The 21,049-nt window shown below is 44.6% G+C and overlaps 1 protein-coding gene across 7 annotated transcripts in view; it reads right to left on the bottom strand.

Moving 5' to 3' along the window:
* The window catches only part of LOC143963733 (ras-like protein family member 12), a 101,626-nt gene that overhangs the window by 15,302 nt on the left and 65,275 nt on the right, over window positions 1-21,049 (bottom strand). For all 7 annotated transcript variants that reach the window (XM_077473458.1, XM_077473454.1, XM_077473459.1 and 4 more), the window contains one exon: window positions 4,008-4,198. In XM_077473458.1, the coding sequence (XP_077329584.1) occupies window positions 4,008-4,198 (191 nt within the window). The remainder of the gene's footprint in view (window positions 1-4,007; window positions 4,199-21,049) is intronic.

The raw sequence follows: 21,049 nt of genomic DNA on the forward strand, positions 1-21,049 counted from the left end.
GGAAACATAGGGTGGGAAACCAACCTTTGGATCAAGATTCACTGTTGCTGCTCTTTTCTAGCAGATTCTCCCAAGGGAAAACATGTTCCGAATTATTAAAGGGGAGCGGACAGAAGGGAAATAGAAGACAGATGGAAGAGAGTAGATGGAAAGAGAAAAGAGAGAGAAAAAGGAACCGATTCCCCTGCCATCCTCCCCATGCAACACATACTCAATTAAAGCAAAAATAAATAGTTTGTTCCATTAGTGGGACAAGGATAATCCAACCAACGTTGTCATAGAAAATAGATTTTTGTAATGTTTGTGTAAAAGAATGGCCACCAGCCTCTCCAGTGCTCTGTAAAAACTATTTTTGACTTCTTGGAAAAAAAGAGTGTGGATGTTTTCCAGGCTGTAGCTATTGTTAGCTTCATGGCAGAAAACATCTACAAAATTAATTTCCGTTCTCATCTGAAATCAGACGCTATTGAGAAGGGCTTCCCAAGGGGTTTTTCTCTAAAGTGTATCTTTCGTCAAAGTGTAAAATCAGATATTTGTTTTCCACATCGAATTGCAATTATTTCCAAAACACTGGTGAGGGGGACACACTGGACAGCTTTGCTGCCATGGTGCTATGTGCTGGGTGTCCAGTGTGCCCCCTGTGCCTTTAAGGAGGGCTGGGCCCCTTCAGGGCTCACCTGCCCCCTACCTATCAATTATAATGCATGTGCTTCCATTATGGAGGCTCTCAGAATTTAGAGTTAGGACTACAGAAAGTACTGGGGTGCCTTGACGGGGCTCTGTAGCTTACGCATGTATTTGCAAATGTGTGCCGACTAAACCACAGTTTGTAACACATACTGGTAGACAGAATAATTTGGTTGGGTGTAGGCTGGTTGGTAAGTTGAGCTGGGAATTTTTCTGCTTTTGTTTTGCATGTGTTGCCCTTCCATGTGCTCCTTGCTGCAAAGACCAGTTATAGTTGGGGGCAGCGGCCATTTGTTTGCACAATTAATTCCAGCCTACTCCGATCATTCAGAACTATCTTGAAGTTTGTAAACTTGTTTTGTGAAGATCTCCACATATTTACTTCCCTAAATTCTGTGACACGTAGTCATTATACCCTGTGGGTAGGCACTGCTGTGTCACACATTTCACAGAGCCTTCCTTCTGACCTGCAGAGGTACAGGGTGAAAGAGTCAGTAAAGGAATCAATGCTTTGAGGTATACCAACAGTAGTGGCCGCTTATGCGGGGCGCAGGGGTGCCGCCCTCCTAATTCATGTGCCGGCCCCTAATCTCCATGCAGGATGCGGGACGCATTGGATTGTTATGGGGGTTTTTTTATTCTATTTTATTTTATTTTTTTAGAAGTACGTGATTAGAGCCTGAGGCTCTAATTGGATTTAAAATGGGTGGGCTCGGGGGTGCACTGCGCCCCGAGCCCACCCACTTGTGTGCCAATAGCAAATTAATATTCGCTATTGTTTTCTTGCTTCTGCTCCCGGCCAATCAGGAAGCAGGTCTTAAGACCTGATTGGCTGGGAGGAGAAGCGACCGGATTGGAGAAGCAGTGGAGAAGCCACCAAGGCTGCCGAGGAGGAGAAGCAGCTGGGAAGCAGCTGAAGCCGCCCAGGAAGCCGCTGAGAAGGAGAAAACAGGGGGGAAGCCACCGAAGCTGCCTGCAACCTGGATGGGCCACCGAAGCTGCCTGCAACCGGGATGGTCAACCAATCATTCAATCGGGGAGGCGGCTAGGAGGTTTGTTTGCCGCCCTCCCAAAAATCGAGCACCAACCGCCACTGGGTACCATTGGATATGTAGTCCTTATAATAATAAAAGAAAGTAAACCAATAGAATGAGCAGAAGGGAAGCTGCAAAGCATGCAGGCAATCCTGGAAGTTATGGAAAGAGATGAACCCACAAGTAAGTTTATATTGGATTGCCAAATATAACTATTGTTTTTATTGCTATCACAATGTTAATGTTATAAAATGAAAGTGACCATGGAACTCTTTTGCGTTCTTTTATAATATGGTGGTAATAAGTTAGTATACAGTACATGTATCCATAAATGCTGAACGCTTGTGTAAGACCACCAATTATAGAGTTTATATCCTCTCTGTGACTTCTCCTGAAGTATTAAAGTAGGTTCAAAGAAATGCACTTAGTTGTTTTGGCTGAAGCCAGATTAACATAGGGGCTATTGGAGCTGCAGCTCCAGGCCCCTACTTTAATATAGGCCCAGCAGGGTTGGACTAACCATTTGGACACTGCCATTGCCCTACTGATCCCGCCCACTGCCAAACCCAGCCCCAAATGCATTTTGAAAAAAATAAAAATGAAATTTTAAAACATAATAAAAAATTTACTAAAAATATTTAAAAAAACTGCTGACATTGTCCACTGCTCTACTAACTCCATCCACTGCCCTAGTGAAACTATCCACTGCCCTCCACTGCCCCAAAAGCATTGTGGAAAAAAAAAAAGTTCAATTGTAAAAAATAAAAAAAATAAATAAATAAATAAAAATGTAAAGAATAAAAGATTGCAACAAATAATAAAAAAAAATGTTAAATAGGTATAAATAAAATTTAGACTCATTCACACGGTTCCTGTTGCACATACAGTGTGAATGAGCAGTTTGTTTAAAATACTTAATTTGTTATAATAAAAAGTTGTTTGCATTTAATTTTTTTATTAACCACAAAAACGGCCCTCCAAAATCCTCAGCACCAGGCCCATGATGCTCCTAATCTGGCCCTGGGATGCAGGGGGGTGTTTCAAAAGGAATGGGACTCAATCAATATATCTTTGATTATTTATATTCTTTGCCTGTCCTGAGCAAAATCATAATCATAATCATTAAGTGCGGTGAACTGAGAAAAAGAAGAAAAAAAGTCAGTGTACTCAAAGAAGAATGGCAAAAAGAGAGCATTTCTCTTAGAAGGCTAAAGAAAATGTATTGAAAACCAAGAAGATGTACGGTAGAGCAGCCTTTCCCAACCTGGGTTCTGGGAAACCCTAAAGTTCAGAGAGCTATTTATCCTTCTCAGATAAGTAACCACCGACACCAATTATCTATTTAGTTATCTGTAAGGGGGATCATTCTTCCCAAAGACCACCCCACCAATGTAAGGAACATTCTTCCCACAGGCCACCAATGAAGGAACATTCTTCCCACTGGCCATCAATGTAAGCAACATTTGTCCAACTGGCCACCAATGTAAGGGACATTCTTGCCACTGGCCACTAATTTAAGTAGCATTCTTCCCACTGATCACCAATGTAAGGGGCATTTTTACTACTAATCACTAATGTAAGGAACATTCTTCTCACTGATCACCGATGTAAGGACATTTTTCCCACTGACCACTAATGTAAGGAACATTCTTCCCACTGGTCACCAATGTAAGGACATTTTTCCTAACTGACCACTAATGTAAGGAACATTCTTCCCACTGACCACCAATTTAAGGGGCATTCTTCTCACTGGCCACCAAAATAAAGGGGTATTTATACCACTGACCACCAATGTAAGGAACATTCTTCCCACTGGCCACCAATGTAAGGACATTGTTCCCACTGAAAACTAATGTAAGGAACATTCTTCCCACTGGTCACCAATGTAAGGACATTTTTCCTAACTGACCACTAATGTAAGGAACATTCTTCCCACTGACCACCAATTTAAGGGGCATTCTTCTCACTGGCCACCAAAGTAAAGGGGTATTTTTACCACTGACCACCAATGTAAGGAACATTCTTCCCACTGGCCACCAATGTAAGGAGCATTCTTCCCATTGACCATAGCGACAAGGTAGCGCAAGTTGCAGACACAGTAATTCTTATCAGGGGTTCCTTGAGAACTGAAAGTTTTTTCAAAGGTTCCTTCTTGTTAAAAATGTTGAGAAAGGCTGCAATAGGGTGAATATTACTTGGATTAATTAGCAGCTGTGACATACTCAAAAAAGTGACCAGGAAAACCAAAGAAAGAAACTAGATAGATGCAGTTATAGGGTTTGATACCTGTACCGTTCCATGTCAAGCTTGTTTCCTATAAGCAGAACTGGGCTCTCATGTACGACTCCTTTGTTATACTGAGAGATGACCTCCAAGTATTGAAGACAGCCCTCAAAGCTCTTCTTGTTATCAATGCTGTACACCACTAGAAAGGCATTGGCCCAGGCTAAGTACCGTTCAGGATTCACTGGCCCCTCCTAAGGCAAATGGAAAATAGTATTTAGCATGGAATAATGGATACATTTAAGAAGTAAAGTATGGTAAATAAGAATAGATTAAAGTACACCTGATAAAAATGAACAAACGTGCTATGTATGTTTATGTAGGCTGTGCATAGGAACACCCCTGTGGTTTTGCAGAATGTACCAAAAGCCCCAAAGAGTTTGATGCAAATTTTGACTTTTCAGAATTTTCGAGCTTTGGAACCTCTCTCCGTTGTATCCCAGAATACATTGTGGGTGATTCTCAATATGTTGTTGAGACACTTGCATTGCATCAGTGGATGTTCTACCTAGGCTCCAATTTCTGAAGATCTGGAAACATTTGGAGGGTTCCCCGAGCACAGTGTCTGTGAGAAGACTAGAGCTTTGCCTTTCTAACATTCATAAGCTGGATCTGCACATGAAGAAGTCCACACGAAACATGCTGGGCAGAACTAGTGTCATCCGTTTTACACTGAAGGAGCTTTTTTTTTTTTTTTGATGTTTTAAAAAAAGTGGAATAGTTTAAAAAAGACCTTTATAATTAAACTTGCTGCAAAAATCATTAGTAAGACCTCATCTGGAATATGCAGTTCAGTTTTGAGCAGCGGTTCTCAAAAAGGATATCAGGGAACTGGAGAAAGTGCAGAGAAGGGCAAACAAACTGATAAGAGACATGGAGGAGCTCAGCTATGAGGAAAGATTACAGGAACTGAATTTATTCACTCTTGATAAGAGGAGATTAAGGGGGGATATGATCAACATGTACAAATATATAAGGGGTCCATATAGTGAACTTGGTCTTGAGTTATTCACTTTAAGGTCATTACAGAGGACAAGGGGGCACTCTTTCCGTCTGGAGGAAAAGAGATTTCATCTCCAAATACGGAAAGGTTTCTTCACGGTAAGAGCTGTAAAAATTGGAATAGACTCCCTCTAGACGTGGTTCTGGCCAGCTCAGTGGATTGCTTTAAGAAAGGCCTGGATTCTTTCCTAAATGTACATAATATAACTGGATACTGACATTTATAGGGAAAGTTGATGCAGGGAAAATCCGATTGCCTCTCTGGGATCAGGAAGGATTTTTTTCCCCTGCTGGAGCCAACTGGATCCTGCTTTGCTGGGGGGGGGGGGTTTCGCCTTCCTCTGGATCAACTGTGGGTGAAAGATTGTGTATATAGGATTGTATATTGTTTATTTTATTTGTATTTATTTTTTTATGGTTGAACTAGATGGACTGAAAGTCTTAGCCCTTGTACACACGGTTGGACATTCCGACAACAAAATCCGTCGGATTATGTCTGACGGATTTTGTCCGAAACTTGTGTTGCATACACACGGTCGGACAAAGTTGTCGGAAAATCCGATCGTTCAGAACGTGATGATGTTATTTCGTTACAACGGGACTATGTTCAGGCTAGTAGCCAATAGCTTTGGTCTAGGAATTTGATCTCAGCATGCGTGGCACTTTGTCCGTTCAGAATTCTCTACACATGATCGGACAAGGTCCGATCGGATCATGTTGTCGGAAATTTTTATAGCCAAGCTCTCAAACTTGGTCCATCGGATATTCCGATGGAAACAGTCGGATGGAGCCCACACACTATCGGATTATCCGACAACACAGTCCGATCGGACCGTGTGTACAAGGGCTTAAAGTGGTTCTAAAGGCTGAGGCTCGGGTCACACTGGAACCAACTGCGGATCGCACAGGAGCGCCCCTGTTCTCTGTTTCAAGGACGAATCAGGGCAGAATCTTTGCCTGAATGTGGCCCAGAAACAGAGCCACAGACGCACAGCGTTTCTGTGCAGCTCCTCCCGGAGATATGTGAAGCAGCTCCATAGAGAGCCGATCATATTCTCCTGCTGTGTGAATTGGATGTGGTAAAAGCAACATCCAATTTGAATAGGTGTGAACCCAGCGTGAAGGTTTTTTTTACCCTAATGTATTCTCTGCATTAGGGTAAAAAACCTTCTGCATGTAGCCCCCCCACCTTATACTTACCTGAGCCCAATCCCGATCTAGCGATGTGCGTGAAAGCAGAAGCTCTCTCCCTCCTCATAGGCTCAGAGACAGCAGGGGGAGCCATTACCTTCCGCTGCTATTAACCACTTGCCGAACCCCGTACACAGACGTACGTCGGCAGAATGGCACAGGCAGGCAAATGGACGTACCTGTACGTCCCTTTAAATTTGCCACCTATCGGGCGCTCTACCGCACACCGTGGAAGCATGCCCCGGGAACTTGATGTTCACCCGCGGCCTGCGATTGCAGTGTGGAGAGGTAGAATAGGGAGATGCCTATGTAAACAAGGCATTTCCCCGTTCTGCCTATTGACATGACAGGGATATACTGCTCCCTGTGAGTGGGAGCAGTGATCGCTGTCATGTCAGTGGAATCCCCTCCCCCCCACAGTTAGAACCCCTCCCTAGGACACACTTAACCCCTTGATCACCCCCTAGTGTTTAACCCCTTCCCTGCCAGTGTCATATATACAGTAATCGGTGCATTTTTATAGCACTGATCGCTGTATAAATGACAATGGTCCCAAAATGGTGTCAAAAGTGTCCAATGTGTCCACCATAATGTCGCAGTCACGATAAAAATTGCAAATTGCCGCCATTACTAATAAAAAAAAAAAAAAAAAAAATCATAAAAATGCTATAAATCTATCCCCTATTTTGTAGACGCTATAACTTTTGCACAAGCCAATCAATATACGCTTATTGCGATTTTTTTTTATACCAAAAATATGTAGAAGAATACGTATCGGCCTAAACTGAGAAAAAAATATTTATTTTATATATTTTTTGTGGATATTTATTATAGCAAAAAGTAAAAAATACTGCTTTTATTTTCAAAACTATCGCTCTTCTTTTCTTTATAGCGCAAAAAATAAAAACCACAGAGATGATCAAATACCACCAAAAGAAAGCTCTATTTGTGGGAAAATAAGGACGTCAATTTTGTTTGGGAGTCACGTCGCACGAATGCTCAATTGTCAGTTAAAGTGACGCAGTGGCGAATCACAAAAAGTGCTGTGGTCAGGAAGGGAGTAAATCCTTCCGGGGCTAAAGTGGTTAAATAACAGCCAGTGAGGAAGGAGCAAGCCGGGCTGAGCTGTGCTCTGTGTGTCTATGGTCACACAGAGCCGGCTCGGGAGCGAGCGTTCAGGAGTGCCCCAGAGAAAGCAGCTTATTGTGGTGGGCACTCGGCAGGGGGGGGGGAGGAGGCAGGAGCAACAGCGGGGGATCCAAAAAGAGGAGGATCAGGGCTGCTCTGTGCAAAAACATTGCACATAGCGGGTAAGTATAACAGGTTTGTTAATTAAAAGAACAAATAAATTGAATGTTTACAATCACTTTAGCATATACCATTCCCTACCTCTTCTATGACAAGGTGTAAAGCTCCTAACCAGCGGGTTTGGAGATTTCAGGGCAATAGAAACAATCCAGGAGACGGATCTTCTGGACTGGAATGCAAAAAATGTAAAGCGCTTATTGACCTTCATAGCTGCACACAAGGTCAGCAATGTCCTGTAATAGACCCCATTTGTACAGCTTGGAGGAAGGCACAGGGAAAGTATTATCATAGCCTGGCTAATGCAAAGCCTGGCAAATGGATATTCCCTAGATCAACAATCTCTGGGGGCATTAACTAGAAATGTTAATAGCCAGTTATATACTGTGCATTAAAAAAACATCCAGGCCTTTTTTTTTTTTTTAAACATTGAACTGAGCTGGCTAGAACAACAGAAGTTCTTGAGAGAGTCTATTCCACATTTCACAGCTCTTACTGTGAAGAAGCCTTTCTGTTTGTAGAGGTTACATTTCTCCTATTCCAGACATAAAGAATGCCCCCTTGTCCTCTGTAATGACCTGAAAGTGAATAACTCAACACCAGGTTTACTAAATGGACAACTTATATATTCACACATGGTGATTATTTCCCCCTTATGTATTTATACATAGTGATTATTTCCCCTTTATGTATTTATACATGGTGATTATTTCCCCCTTATGTATTTATACATGGTGATTATTTCCCCCAATTGGTCTACAGTGCAGTACTGGCCTTCTCCTCCATCCTGAGGAGAAACATGGTGTCCACCTCCTCCGCCTCCCCAGCTGTCCTCCGACTCCCGGGAGCCAGCTCAGTGTCGCCTTCCCTCACTCTCTGAGCTGCTGCTGACCTCCTCTGCAGCCCCCCATGATGGATGTCCTCCACGGCTGCTACTTTCTCTGTGTTGACCAGCAGAAAATAAGTCAGCGCCCCAGCCCCCGTGTAGGGTGGCGGCCTTTAGCCCCTTGTTTCCTCGGCCAGGCTAGTAGGGAAATCAGTGGATGGGGGTGTGCCCTAGGAAGCCATGTGCTCTAGGCGGTTGCCTAGTTCGCCTAGCGTCAGCGCCAGCCCTGATGGTGATTATACCCCTCCCCTTATGTATTTATACATGGAGATCATTTCCCCCCCTTATGTATTTATACCTGGAGATCATATCTCCCCTTATGTATTTATACATGGAGATCATATCCCCCCTTATGTATTTATATATGGAGATCATATCCCCCTTAAGTATTTATACATGGAGATCATATCTCCCCTTATGTATTTATATATGGAGATCATATCCCCCTTATGTATTTATACATGGAGATCATATTCCCCCTTATGTATTTATATATGGAGATCATATCTCCCCTTATGTGTTTATACATGGAGATCATATCCCCCCTTATGTATTTATATATGGAGATCATATCCCCCCTTAAGTATTTATACATGGAGATCATATCCCCCCCTTATGTATTTATACATGGAGATCATATCCCCCCTTATGTATTTATATATGGAGATCATATCTCCCCTAATGTATTTATATATGAAGATCATATCCCCCCTTATGTATTTATGCATGGAGATCATATCCCCCCTCATGTATTTATATATGGAGATCATATCCCCCCTTATGTATTTATAAATGGAGATCATATCTCCCCTTATTTGAGCGAAGAGGGTGTATTTAACGCTGCACGCGTGGCGTCTTTGTGACGCCGCTATGGGCAGGCTGTGTTTACCATGCACGTGTACAATGGGGAGGTGACTGTGTGTCGGTGCCGGAGTTCCGGCAATCCGCCATATGGTGCTCCTCCCTCCGGTGCACGGCGTGACATTGGTGGACTTTCCCTCACCTGGTCTATTTAGGGGCGATCCCCAGGTGGTCCCGACATGCGAGGCTTTCTCTACACAAACCAGCACACAATTTGACTACTGCTGATCCCCTTGGCTCCCCCTTATGGGGTTCCTCGTCCTTACAAGTTAAATTAGTCCCACTGCACTATTACTATTTTTGGGCTCATCCATTTCACCATTCACCTTTTGTCCCTCTCCCACCATCCCCACCATACACAACCTTGCCTACTCTTTTTCTTATTCCCCCACATCACCCTTCCCACACCCTCACTATTCTCTCACATCCCCCCCCCTTCCTTCTTTCCCTTTTTTCCTCTTTTCTTCCCTTCCCTCTTTTCCTTTCCCCCTCCCCCCCCTCTTTTCCCCCCTGCTACCCCCCTTTTCTTTACCCCTTCCCCCATTTTGCTCACATTGTGTTTTCCCCTCATAGAGTGCCCTCGCTTGCCGTGCCTGCCCTGGGTATTGCCCCTTTTCCAGCCTGCCGGGTTTCCACCACAGCTCCCGGTAGGAGCTATTATCGGACTGTCTGTGGGGCCCTGCCACCATATTAGCAACACATTCAACCTCAGCACGTAAGCCTTGGTTATTGGGGTTCTATATTTTACCCCCAACCTTGTCTTCTGCACTTGTGTTAGCTTTTTTATTATCATTACATTAATTTTTTACAGATACCACACTCTCTTGCTCCTGACGAGTGGCATGAAAGCCACGAAACGCGTAGAGCTACTGGTTGCCGTGTACTTACCCACTATATCAAGTTTTTCAAATGATTATGTCATTTATCCCCTCAGGTCCAGTGAGGCCATGGGTCCCGTAGGCAATACCATTTGAATACAATTTTTATCCATTCCCTTAAGATGAATTAAGGAATTTTAATGTGTTTATACATATGTAATACTACTATTAACTGCATTGTTATCATTTTTACTGCTTATTATTGTTATCACCATCAACTTATATGGATTGTGTCTAATGGCCCAATTATTATATGTATGTAACTGCTCATTAATGATACCATGTATTTATACAATTCTAACTGAGCTTTCTAATAAAATTCCATATATTCATCCTAGTACCCTTTTGCTGTCCGGTGCTTCATATAAAGTCCCACCCTCCCCCCTTTTTTAAATACACCCTCTTCGCTCAAATGTATATGGGATGGATATTCATGACTCTACCAAATCATGATATCATTTAAAGTCCCTAGGGATGGAAATACATGACCTTACCTGGCCTTGGCTTCCTAAAAGTCCCTAACTTCCCCCCGGAAAAAATTCTGTTTTTTCCAACTTTTTTCTGAATATCTCCCCTTATGTATTTATATATAGAGATCATGCCCCCCCTTATGTATTTCTACATGGCGATCATATCCCCCCCTTATGTATTTATACATGGTGATCATACCCCCCCTTATGTATTTATACATGGCGATCATATCCCCCCCCTTATGTATTTATACATGGAGATCATATCCCCCCTTATGTATTTATACATGAAGATCATATCACCCCCTTATGTATTTATACATGGTGATCATATCCCTCCTTATGTATTTATACATGGTGATCATACCCCCCCTTATGTATTTATACATGGTGATCATATCCCCCTTGTGTATTTATACATGGTGATCATACCCCCCCCCTTATGTATTTATACATGGTGATCATATCCCCCTTATGTATTTATACATGGTGATCATACCCCCCCTTATGTATTTATACATGGAGATCATATCCCCCCTTATGTATTTATACATGAAGATCATATCCCCCCCTTATGTATTTATACATGGTGATCATACCCCCCCTTATGTATTTATACATGGTGATCATATCCCCCTTATGTATTTATACATGGTGATCATACCCCCCCCCCCCCTTATGTATTTATACATGGAGATCATATCCCCCCTTATGTATTTATACATGAAGATCATATCCCCCCCTTATGTATTTATACATGGTGATCATACCCCCCCTTATGTATTTATACATGGTGATCATATCCCCCTTATGTATTTATACATGGTGATCATACCCCCCCCCCCCCCTTATGTATTTATACATGGTGATCATATCCCCCCTTATGCATAGCTCCCAACAGTCCCGGATTTGGAGGGACTGTCCCTGATTTGGAGCAATGTCCTTCTGTTCCTCTTTCCTCCTCATTTGTCCCTTATTTTGGTCTGATCTATATAGTGGTATATAAAATGCACTTTTTATCTTTCAAAAAGTGTTTCCCGGCGCTAAACCTTTCATCTGATTTCTAAATTGCTGCATTTGTACATTTTAAAAGCCAATATAAAGGAATAGTAGTGGTAAAAAAAAGTCCTTGTGGATTTAATTAACCTTTTTTTTGGTTAATTCTCCTTTAAGGGGGTGTGACAGGGGGCGTGTCCTATGCCTACATACATTTGCCAGTAGGTGTCCCTCATTCCCATCTCAAAATGTTGGGAGGTATGCCCTTGTGTATTTATACATGGTGATCATATCCCCCCTTGGGGTATGCCCTTGTGTATTTATACATGGTGATCATATCCCCCCCTTATGTATTTATACATGGTGGGAGGGGCCAGGCTGTGCTGTCAATGGACACAAATAGCAGGGCTAGGGGGGCTCGCTCGATGAGAGCCCCCACAGCAAGTGGCTTGCTATGGGGGCATTAAACAGAGGAGGATTGAGGCTGCTCTGTGCAAAATATAACATGATTGCTATATTCATTATAAAAAAAAAAACAAACAAAAAAAAAAAAAAAACAACGAGCATTTACAATCACTTTAACTGCTGTGAGTAAAGCTGCCTGTTGATGGTGCCAGGCCAGCAAGTGACCATACTGCCCAGACACTGGGTTTATGGATCTCACTGCCTAAAGCAGCAGTTGAAACAGAACAGCAGCCAACTGAAATCTATTTTACTGCTTTAAAGTGCAGAATAATTTGGGTCATTTGGGGTCAGAGGTGGTCAGTCCCCGGACTAGACAGCGGATTTCGATCCTGTGAGACTATAAAAAAAAAAAAGTTTCTGCTCGCAGAATCCTCAGCCAAGGTCAGTGGGGTTTGCATAGGAATTGCACATCTCATGCTCTGATTGACTTACATTTTTCAGCTAATACCGAGAGATCCTTATGGTTTTTAACTCACTTCAAAGACCCCTTTGAATCTGATGAAGACTGAGCTCAAAGGACTCATTGTCTGGTTCCGGGATCGTTCTGTCCTACAACCTGAGCAGAGTGTGCCAGATACCAGGCTGTTTGTGCCCACAAAGCAGCATCTGTCTACAAAAATGCAGAGCACGCGATTAATCGCCTTGTCCGGAGATGAGTGCCGTGAGAGTCAGCGACCCGTCCGTCCCCATCCCCGTCCCCATCCCCATCCCCGTCCCATTGTCCATAGAAGTCAGATACTTGTCATGACAGAACATGTGATATGACGGGAGATGGCAAACATAACTCACAACTGTCCCTGAATTTGAGGGATTGTCCCTGATTTGGAGCAATGTCCCTCTGTCCCTCATTTCTCCTCATTTCTCCCTCATTTTTGTCTGATCCATAAAGATTAGGGCCGTGGAAATTAAAGATTAAATCATCGATTAATCGATAAATTTTTTTGATCGATCAAAATTCTTTTGATTGGTACTCGCCTCTCCGCCGGCTTCCGGATCTTCAGGGAGTTCCGTCGGAGATCCGGTGACGTCACGGACATCAATGTCACTGGACTCCTCCCCCCTTCCCCAAGTGCCTCCGTCTGCTAACGAAGGGAAGGGGGGAGGAGTCTGGTGACGTCGAAGTTCTAAATGAACGTAACGCGTACGGGGGAGGAGCTACGCATGACGCCACCCTCGGCTGCCGTACGGAACTAACACGATTGTCGGCTTTACATGCTGTGTTTTTATCATCTTTATGTGAGTAATTTGTGTTTGAACACAAAAATGAAATCTTATACTTAAGCGGTGAGCACTTAGATCTTTTCTTTCTACCCATGACCCGGCGTCTTTGCTGAGATCTAAGGAGACGTGAGAGATGTTTATGGTCCGTGTTAACCCTTTTGATACCCGCTTGCATGACCACCTGTTTGCACAGGGGTCCGTGCCATAAGGTGAGAGCGATTAGTTAGACCCGAGGTGGAGGGATTGTCACGCTACTGTGGGAAGAAAAAAAAATGACTTACGTCAGTGCTACAGTTTGAATTTAAAACATATTTGTGTGAACTGTGAAGTTGAGTCATGGATTGTGGAAACTGACTAGTGTCGGGTGATTGTATACAGTGTAACCACATTTACCACTGACTAATGCAGAGCTGTAATGCAAGGAGATCAGCTAAAAGTAGTTGGATCTGTATGTGCGTTATAATTTATCAAAATTAGTCCATTCATCGATTTAAAAAAAAAAAAATCGATTAATCGGACACAAAATTTTTAATCAGTAACAGCCCTAATATAGATGTATATAAAATGTACTTTTTTTTTAATCTATCAAAAAGTGTTTTCCCAGCACTAAACCTTTCATCTGATTTCTAAATTACTGCATTTGTAAATTCCAAAACCCGATATAAAGGAATATTAGTGGTAAAAAAAAGCACTTGTGGGTTCAACCAGTCTTGTTTTTTTTTTTGTATAATTCTCCTTTAAGGGGGCGTGGCAAGGGGTGTGTCCTATGCCTGCATGCTTTTGCTGATAGGTATCCCTCATTCCCATCTCAAAAAGTTGGGAGGTATGGGGAAAAGGATAGCGAGGGGGTCATAAAAACTGCAGAGTTTCTAGATGATGCAACCATGTCTTGTGACATCCCCATAAAAATGATAAATATCTGAGGCGTCCTATTCATTTGGATGCAGCTCCACTTGTGCAATTTATGCGGAATAGCCATGCTTACAGTAGAGATATGTTTGTACCATGGGACCCGTCTGTACAGGTTCCACCTCTCTGCGATTCGTAATCACAATCATTAAATTAAAACAGACGCTGCACCTTTGTCCTCTTGTCAATCAAAGTACATTTTATAAATGTCCTGGCAGTGGCGTCGCTAGGGGGGTGGCTTTTGGGGCTATAGCCCTGAATCTGGGGCCCATAGCCCTGAGTCTCTGCAGGGGTCCCAAGGGGAGGGGAAGTTCTCTGGGGACTCTGATGCAAAGGGGAGGCTCTCTGGGTACCCTGATTTTAAGGGGGAGGCTCTCTGGGGAACCTGATGTAAGGGGGCTCTCTGGGAACCCTGAAATAAGTGGGGGGCTCTCTGGGGACCCTGATTTTAAGGGGGAGGCTCTCTGGGGAACCTGATGTAAGTGGGGGGCTCTCTGGGGACCCTGATTTTAAGGGGGAGGCTCTCTGGGGACCCTGATTTTAAGGATGAGACTCTCTGGGGACACTTATCCAGTTCTGGGAGGGTGTCCATAGACGTCCTTCCAGAACCTCACCCCCTGTGCACCTCCTATGGCATCACAGATCATGGTAAAGAACCAATCACAGTGGCCTGTTACCATGTGATCAGCTGTGTCCATTTACAGCTGATCACATGTAAATAGACTTGCCAGCTATTGGCAGTCCTCCAACGCTGTGTCTGTGGGAAGAAAGAAGAGCCGTTAATCGGCAAGCCTATCAGTGCATTGTTTACACTGATAATCAGGGCACTGATTATCCATGCAGCCTAATCAGTGCCAATCAGTGTCCATCAGTGCTGCCTATCAGTGCCCATCAGTACCACCTACCAGTGTCAATCAGTGCCTCCATATAAGTGCCCATCAGTGTTACCTATAAGTGCCCATCAGTGCCGCATATCAGTTCCCATCAGTGCAGCCGCATCAGCGCCCATCACTGCAGCCTCATCAGTGCCCACCAGTGCAGCCTCATCAGTACAGCCTCATCAGTGCTGCTTATCAGTGCAGCCCCATCAGTGCCCATCAGTGCTGCCTATCAGTGCCCATCAGTGCTGCCTATCAGTGCAGCCTCATCAGTGCCCATCACTGCAGCCTCATCACTGCCCATCAGTTCTGCTTATCAGTGCAGCCTCATCAGTGCCCATCAGTGCAGCCTCATCAGTGCCCATCAGTGCTGCTTATCAGTGCAGCCTCATCAGTGCCCATCAATGCAGCCTCATCGGTGCTGCTTATCAGTGAAACCTCATCAGTGCCCATTAGTGCTGCTTATCAGTGCAGCCTCATCAGTGTCCATCAGTGCAGCCTCATCAGTGCTGCTTATCAGTGCAGCCTCATCAGTGCCCATCAGTGCTGCTTATCAGTGCATCCTCATTAGTGCCCATCAGTGCTGCCTATCAGTGCAGCCTCATCAGTGCCCATCAGTGCAGCCTCATCAGCGCTGCCTATCAGTGCAGCCTCATCAGTGCCCATCAGTGCAGCCTCACCACTGCCTATCAGTGCTGCTTATCAGTGCAGCCTCATCAGTGCCCATCAGTGCTGCTTATCAGTGCATCCTTATCAGTGCCCATCAGTGCAGCCTCATCACTGCCTATCAGTGCTGCTTATCAGTGCAGCCTCATCAGTGCCCATCAGTGCTGCTTATCAGTGCAGCCTCATCAGTGCCCATCAGTGCAGCCTCATCAGTGCCCATCAGTGCAGCCTCACCAGTGCTCATCAGTGATGCCCATCAGTGCAGCCTCATAAGTGCCCATCAGTGCTGCCTCATCAGTGCCCATCGGTGCAGCCTCAGCATTGCCCATCAGTGCTGCTTATCAGTGCAGCCTCATCAGTGCCCATCAGTGCTGCTTATCAGTGCAGCCTCATCAGTGCCCATCAGTGCAGTCTCATCAGTGCCCATCAGTGCAGCCTCATCAGTGCTCATCAGTGATGCCCATCAGTGCTGCCTATCAGTGCAGCCTCATTAGTGCCCATCAGTGCAACCTCATCAGTGCCCATCAGTGCTGCTTATCAGTGCAGCCTTATCAGTGCCCATCAGTGCTGCTTATCAGTGCAGCCTCATCAGTGCCTCATCAGTGCCTCATCAGTGTTGCCTCATCAGTGCAGCCTTTCAGTGCTGTCTATCAGTGCTGCCTATTAGTGCTGCCTCATCAGTGACCATAGGTACAGCCTCATCAGTGACCATCAGTGCAGCCTATCAGTGCAGCCTCATCAGTCCTTATCAGTGTCAATCAGTCCTGCCTTATCCGTTAAGAAGACACAGTGATCCCAGATAGGCTTAGCTAGGGGACCTAGTCACAAGCTTGAGTCCAGGCATCAAGTGTGGTCTGGAGAAACTCACTGGAGAGCCAAGAGGGACTTGGCGGGAAAGAGCCCAGCTGTCCTGTGGCAGAGTCTACATATGTGGCCCAGTAGGGTGGTTCATACTCCCCCTATCACCCAATCCTGCCAACCCCCATCACTTCACCTCTCTTACTTTATCTTTCCTTATTTTTTTTATAATCTGATGGTGCAAATTCTATTGCAGCAGACCTACCCATATATATAAATTACAAAGTATCATTAAGCCCAAATAATTAAAGTGGTTGTAAACCCTTATTTGCCTGAAGACGGGCACCGCTATCTACGGCGCATGCGCCGTAGACAGCGGCGCGCAGGCGCACTGTGCGGGGCATCGTCGATGACAGCAATGCCGCGGGTCTCGGCTACCGTGCGCATGCGCGGGAGTGACGTCATCGCTGCTCCGGCGAATCACAGTGCCGGAGCAGCGAGACCCACCAAGAAGATGGACGCTCGGAACTACAGGGGACAGCGGTGACTTCGCTGGCTCCTGTGTCAGGTAAGTGACACATAATGGACTACTATGCGATGCATAGTAGTCCATTATACTTTACCTTTACAGGGAATGAAAGAGGAAGTAAACTCATCAGGGTTTACTTCCTCTTTAAAAACTATCAATAAATGGTGTATTACATGCTGTTCATGCTCAGTCAGTCACTACAAGATTCGTTTTCTGTATTCTGCAAAAAACCTGGTTGATCCTGCTGTCCTCTATCACCCCCTTCTGTCCATGTCTCCAATGCAGTTGGGGATTCTGAAGAGCAGCCGTTGGCAGCTCTGGCCATGCTCAGTTTTTAGTGAGTTTCTATGCTGAGCATTTCCTCCCTATCACATCTGAGCAGCCCATGTGACAATAGAGTCACACATGTGGGCGCATACACAGTGGTGACTGACAGACCACTACCTCCCTCCTCCTCCATGCCCACTAACCAGCTAAACACAATGGGGGGTTGGATATTACATGTAGACTGATGGAGGCTTCACCTCCCTCTTATTCTAAGCTCATACACACAATAGACACAGGCTGGAGGGGTGTGACCAGGGATGTTTTTTTTTTTTTTTGCTGGTGGGGGATATATTTTTGCTGGGATCTAATGTTGCTAGGGGGGCCATTTAGTTTAGTTGACCAGCTGACCTCATTAGCACACACCCTGCATCATCCACCCTCCCATTCCCAGGTGCATGTTTTTTTTAATTAAATGCAATCAATCAGTGATCGCCCTTCTCACTAAATATACAATCAGATTGCACAGTGTATGGCCACCTTTATGCAAGTACATAGGAGGGAGTGGCCAGAAACACTCAACTGTCTGGGGGGGGGGGGCGTTTTTTTGTCTGGGGGGGGGGGCGTTTTTGGAGCATTTTCACTCATCACACATAGAACAGCCCATCCACCTGAATAGGTTACCCTACACAGAAATTTCCCCAAAGAAGCTTCATAACTTTTTTTTTACAGTGGTGTTTTGTGCATTTTTTACTGCGATTTTCGGTGCAGCGCATTTCTGAAATGCAAGAAAAACGCACAGATGTGAATGAAGCCTCGTTGTTCTTGTGTTATCGCACCAATTTCCCTTTCACAAGGCCCCATTCACACCTAGCATAGTGGGGAGCGAATGTTTTCTGGCTCGTTTTTTCCTGTGACGCGCACAGGGCAGCCTGTTGATTTTAATTGGCTGCACTACATGTGGTTAATGGGACATTATGGCGTTTTGTGGGTTGCGTGTTTTTTACTGTGCGTGTACTTTGCAGCATTTGCCTCTCGTTTTTTTCACATGACAAAATGTGTGTTTGCTTCTGTGTTTGGTGTGCCGTTAACAATTAATGACACTGAAAGCGCTACTAGTAATTTTAGGTGCACAAACGTGGCCATACGCTATGCAATCTGATTGTATATTGTGTATTTAGTGAGAAGGGTGATCACTGATTGATTGCATTTCATTTAACCACTTAAGCCCCGGACCAATTTGCAGCCAAAGGACCAGGTCCCTTTTTGTGATTCGGCACTGCGTTCGCTTTAACTGACAATTGCGCGGTCGTGCGACGTGGCTCCCAAACAAAATTGGCGCCATTTTTTTCCCACAAATAGAGCTTTCTTTTGGTGGTATTTGATCACCTCTGCGGTTTTTATTTTTTGCGCTATAAACAAAAATAGAGCGACAATTTTGAAAAAAAAATTCAATATTTTTTACTTTTTGCTATAATAAATATCCCCCAAAAATATATGAAAAAAAATGTTTTCCTCAGTTTAGGCCGATACGTATTCTTCTACATATTTTTGGTAAAAAAAAATCGCAATTAGCGATTATTGATTGGTTTGCACAAAAGTTATAGCGTTTACAAAATAGGGGATCGTTTTATAGCATTTTTATTAATCATTTTTTTACTAGTAATGGCGGCGATCAGCGATTTTTATTGTGACTGTGACATTATGGCAGACACATCGGACATTTTTGACACATTTTTGGGACCATTGTCATTTATACAGCAATCAGTGCTATTTAAATGCACTGATTCCTGTGTAAATGACACTGCAGTGAAGGAGTTAACCACTATGGGGCAGTGTAGGTGTTATGTATGACGTGATGTTTTTTTTTATTGTAGGGGGCGTGGCCTGGCTTGTGACATCACTGATTGTCCTTCCCTATAAAAGGGAAGAGACAATCGGTGACAGCCACACAGGGAAGCATGGGGAGAGGTTTGTTTACACAGACCTCTCCTCGTTCTTCAGCTCTGTGACCCGATCGCGGGACACCAGCAGCGATCGGGTACGCTGGTCCCGCGGCCACGGAGCACAGGACCGGGGCGACGCGCTCTCGACCCATGGCTGGCACTTAAAGAATCACGTACCGGTACATGATTGTGCCGAGCCGTGCCATTCTGCCGACGTATATCGGCGTGAGGCGGTCCTTAAGTGGTTAAAAAAAAAAAACGTGCAGCTGGGAGTGGGTGGGTGGATGATGCATGGTGTGTGCTAATGAGTAGGGATGAGCTTCGAGTTCGGCGAACAGTGAACAATTTGGGGTGTTCGCGGCAAATTCGAAAAGCCGCAAAACACCCTGTACAAGTCTATGGGAGAAATCTAAAGTGCTAATTTGAAAGGCTAATATGCAAGTTATTGTCCTAAAAAGTGTTTGGGGACCCGGGTCCTGCCCCCGGGGACATGGATCAATGCAAAAAAAAGTTTTAAAAACTGCAGTTTTTTCAGGAGCAGTGATTTTAATAATGCTTAAAGTGAAACAATAAAAGTGTAATATTCCTTTAAATTTCGTACCTGGGGGATGTCTTTAGTATGCCTGTAAAGGGGCGTATTTTTCTAGTGCTTAGAACTGTCCCTGCACAAAGTGTCATTTCTGAAGGAAAAAAAGTCATTTAAAATCACTCGCGGCTATAATGAATTGTCGGCTCCCATAATACAGAGAATAGTCATTGAAAGTCATTGATAAAAAAAAAAAAAAACACCCTTAAGGTCTGGTATGGATTTTAAGGGAAACTCCACACCAAATTTTTTTAAAAAATTGCGTGGAGTTCCCCCTAAAACTCCATACCAGACCCTTTATCCGAGCACGCAACCTGGCAGGCTGCAGGAATAGAGGGGGGGACAAGAGAGCGCCCCCCCTCCTGAACCGTACCAGGCCACATGCCCTCAACATTGGGAGGATGCTTTGGGGGTCTGTGACCCCTCAAAGCACCATGTCCCCATGTTGATGAGGACAAGGGCCTCATCCCCACAACCCTGGCCAGTGGTTGTGGGGGTCTGCAGGCGGGGGGCTTATCAGAATCTGGAAGCCCCCTTTAATAAGGGGTGCCCCAGATCCCGCCCCCCCCTGTTTGAAATGGTAAGGGGGTACAAAAGTACCCCTACCATTTCACAAAGAAAGTGTAAAAGAATGTTAAAAAAGACACACACACCGTTGAAAAATTCCTTTATTAAAAATATAAAAAATTAAAAAAGGATTCCAGCGGTGGTAATCCACTCTTGCTATCCAACGATGGATGATCATCTCTCCGGGGTCCAGTGATGGCTGATCTGATCCGGCGACAGGTGATCTCTCACTCCAGCGCAGCGAATCCATCCATCCTTTGTCTCCACCGGAGCAGACACTGCGGGGATCCCGGCAGCCTGACATTTCTTATATGAGGAGGGTGGGGCCACCCGTCACCTGACCCAGCCCCCCTCTGATGCAAGTGGGGAGGCCTGGCTTCCCCAATGACGTGTGGGTGACCCGCCCCCCTCTGATGTAACAGAAACCTGATGTCAGAAGAACTAGGAACTGGAAATTATGTCAACACGTTTCACCCTCCCACAGGGCGTCATCAAGGACCTAATTTCCAGTTAACTGAGCCTTCTTTAAATACAGAGGGGGAGACACCTCCCGCATGCACCAATCAAATTTCTATTGCTGCCATTTTGTTGGTAGGGCAAAAATGTTGTCTCTATGCTCAGAGCAAT

Source organism: Lithobates pipiens, unplaced genomic scaffold, assembly GCF_037356315.1.
Source record: "Lithobates pipiens isolate NorthernLeopardFrog02 unplaced genomic scaffold, aLitPip1_a1.2 Scaffold_8, whole genome shotgun sequence".
NCBI classification, from domain to species: domain Eukaryota; kingdom Metazoa; phylum Chordata; class Amphibia; order Anura; family Ranidae; genus Lithobates; species Lithobates pipiens.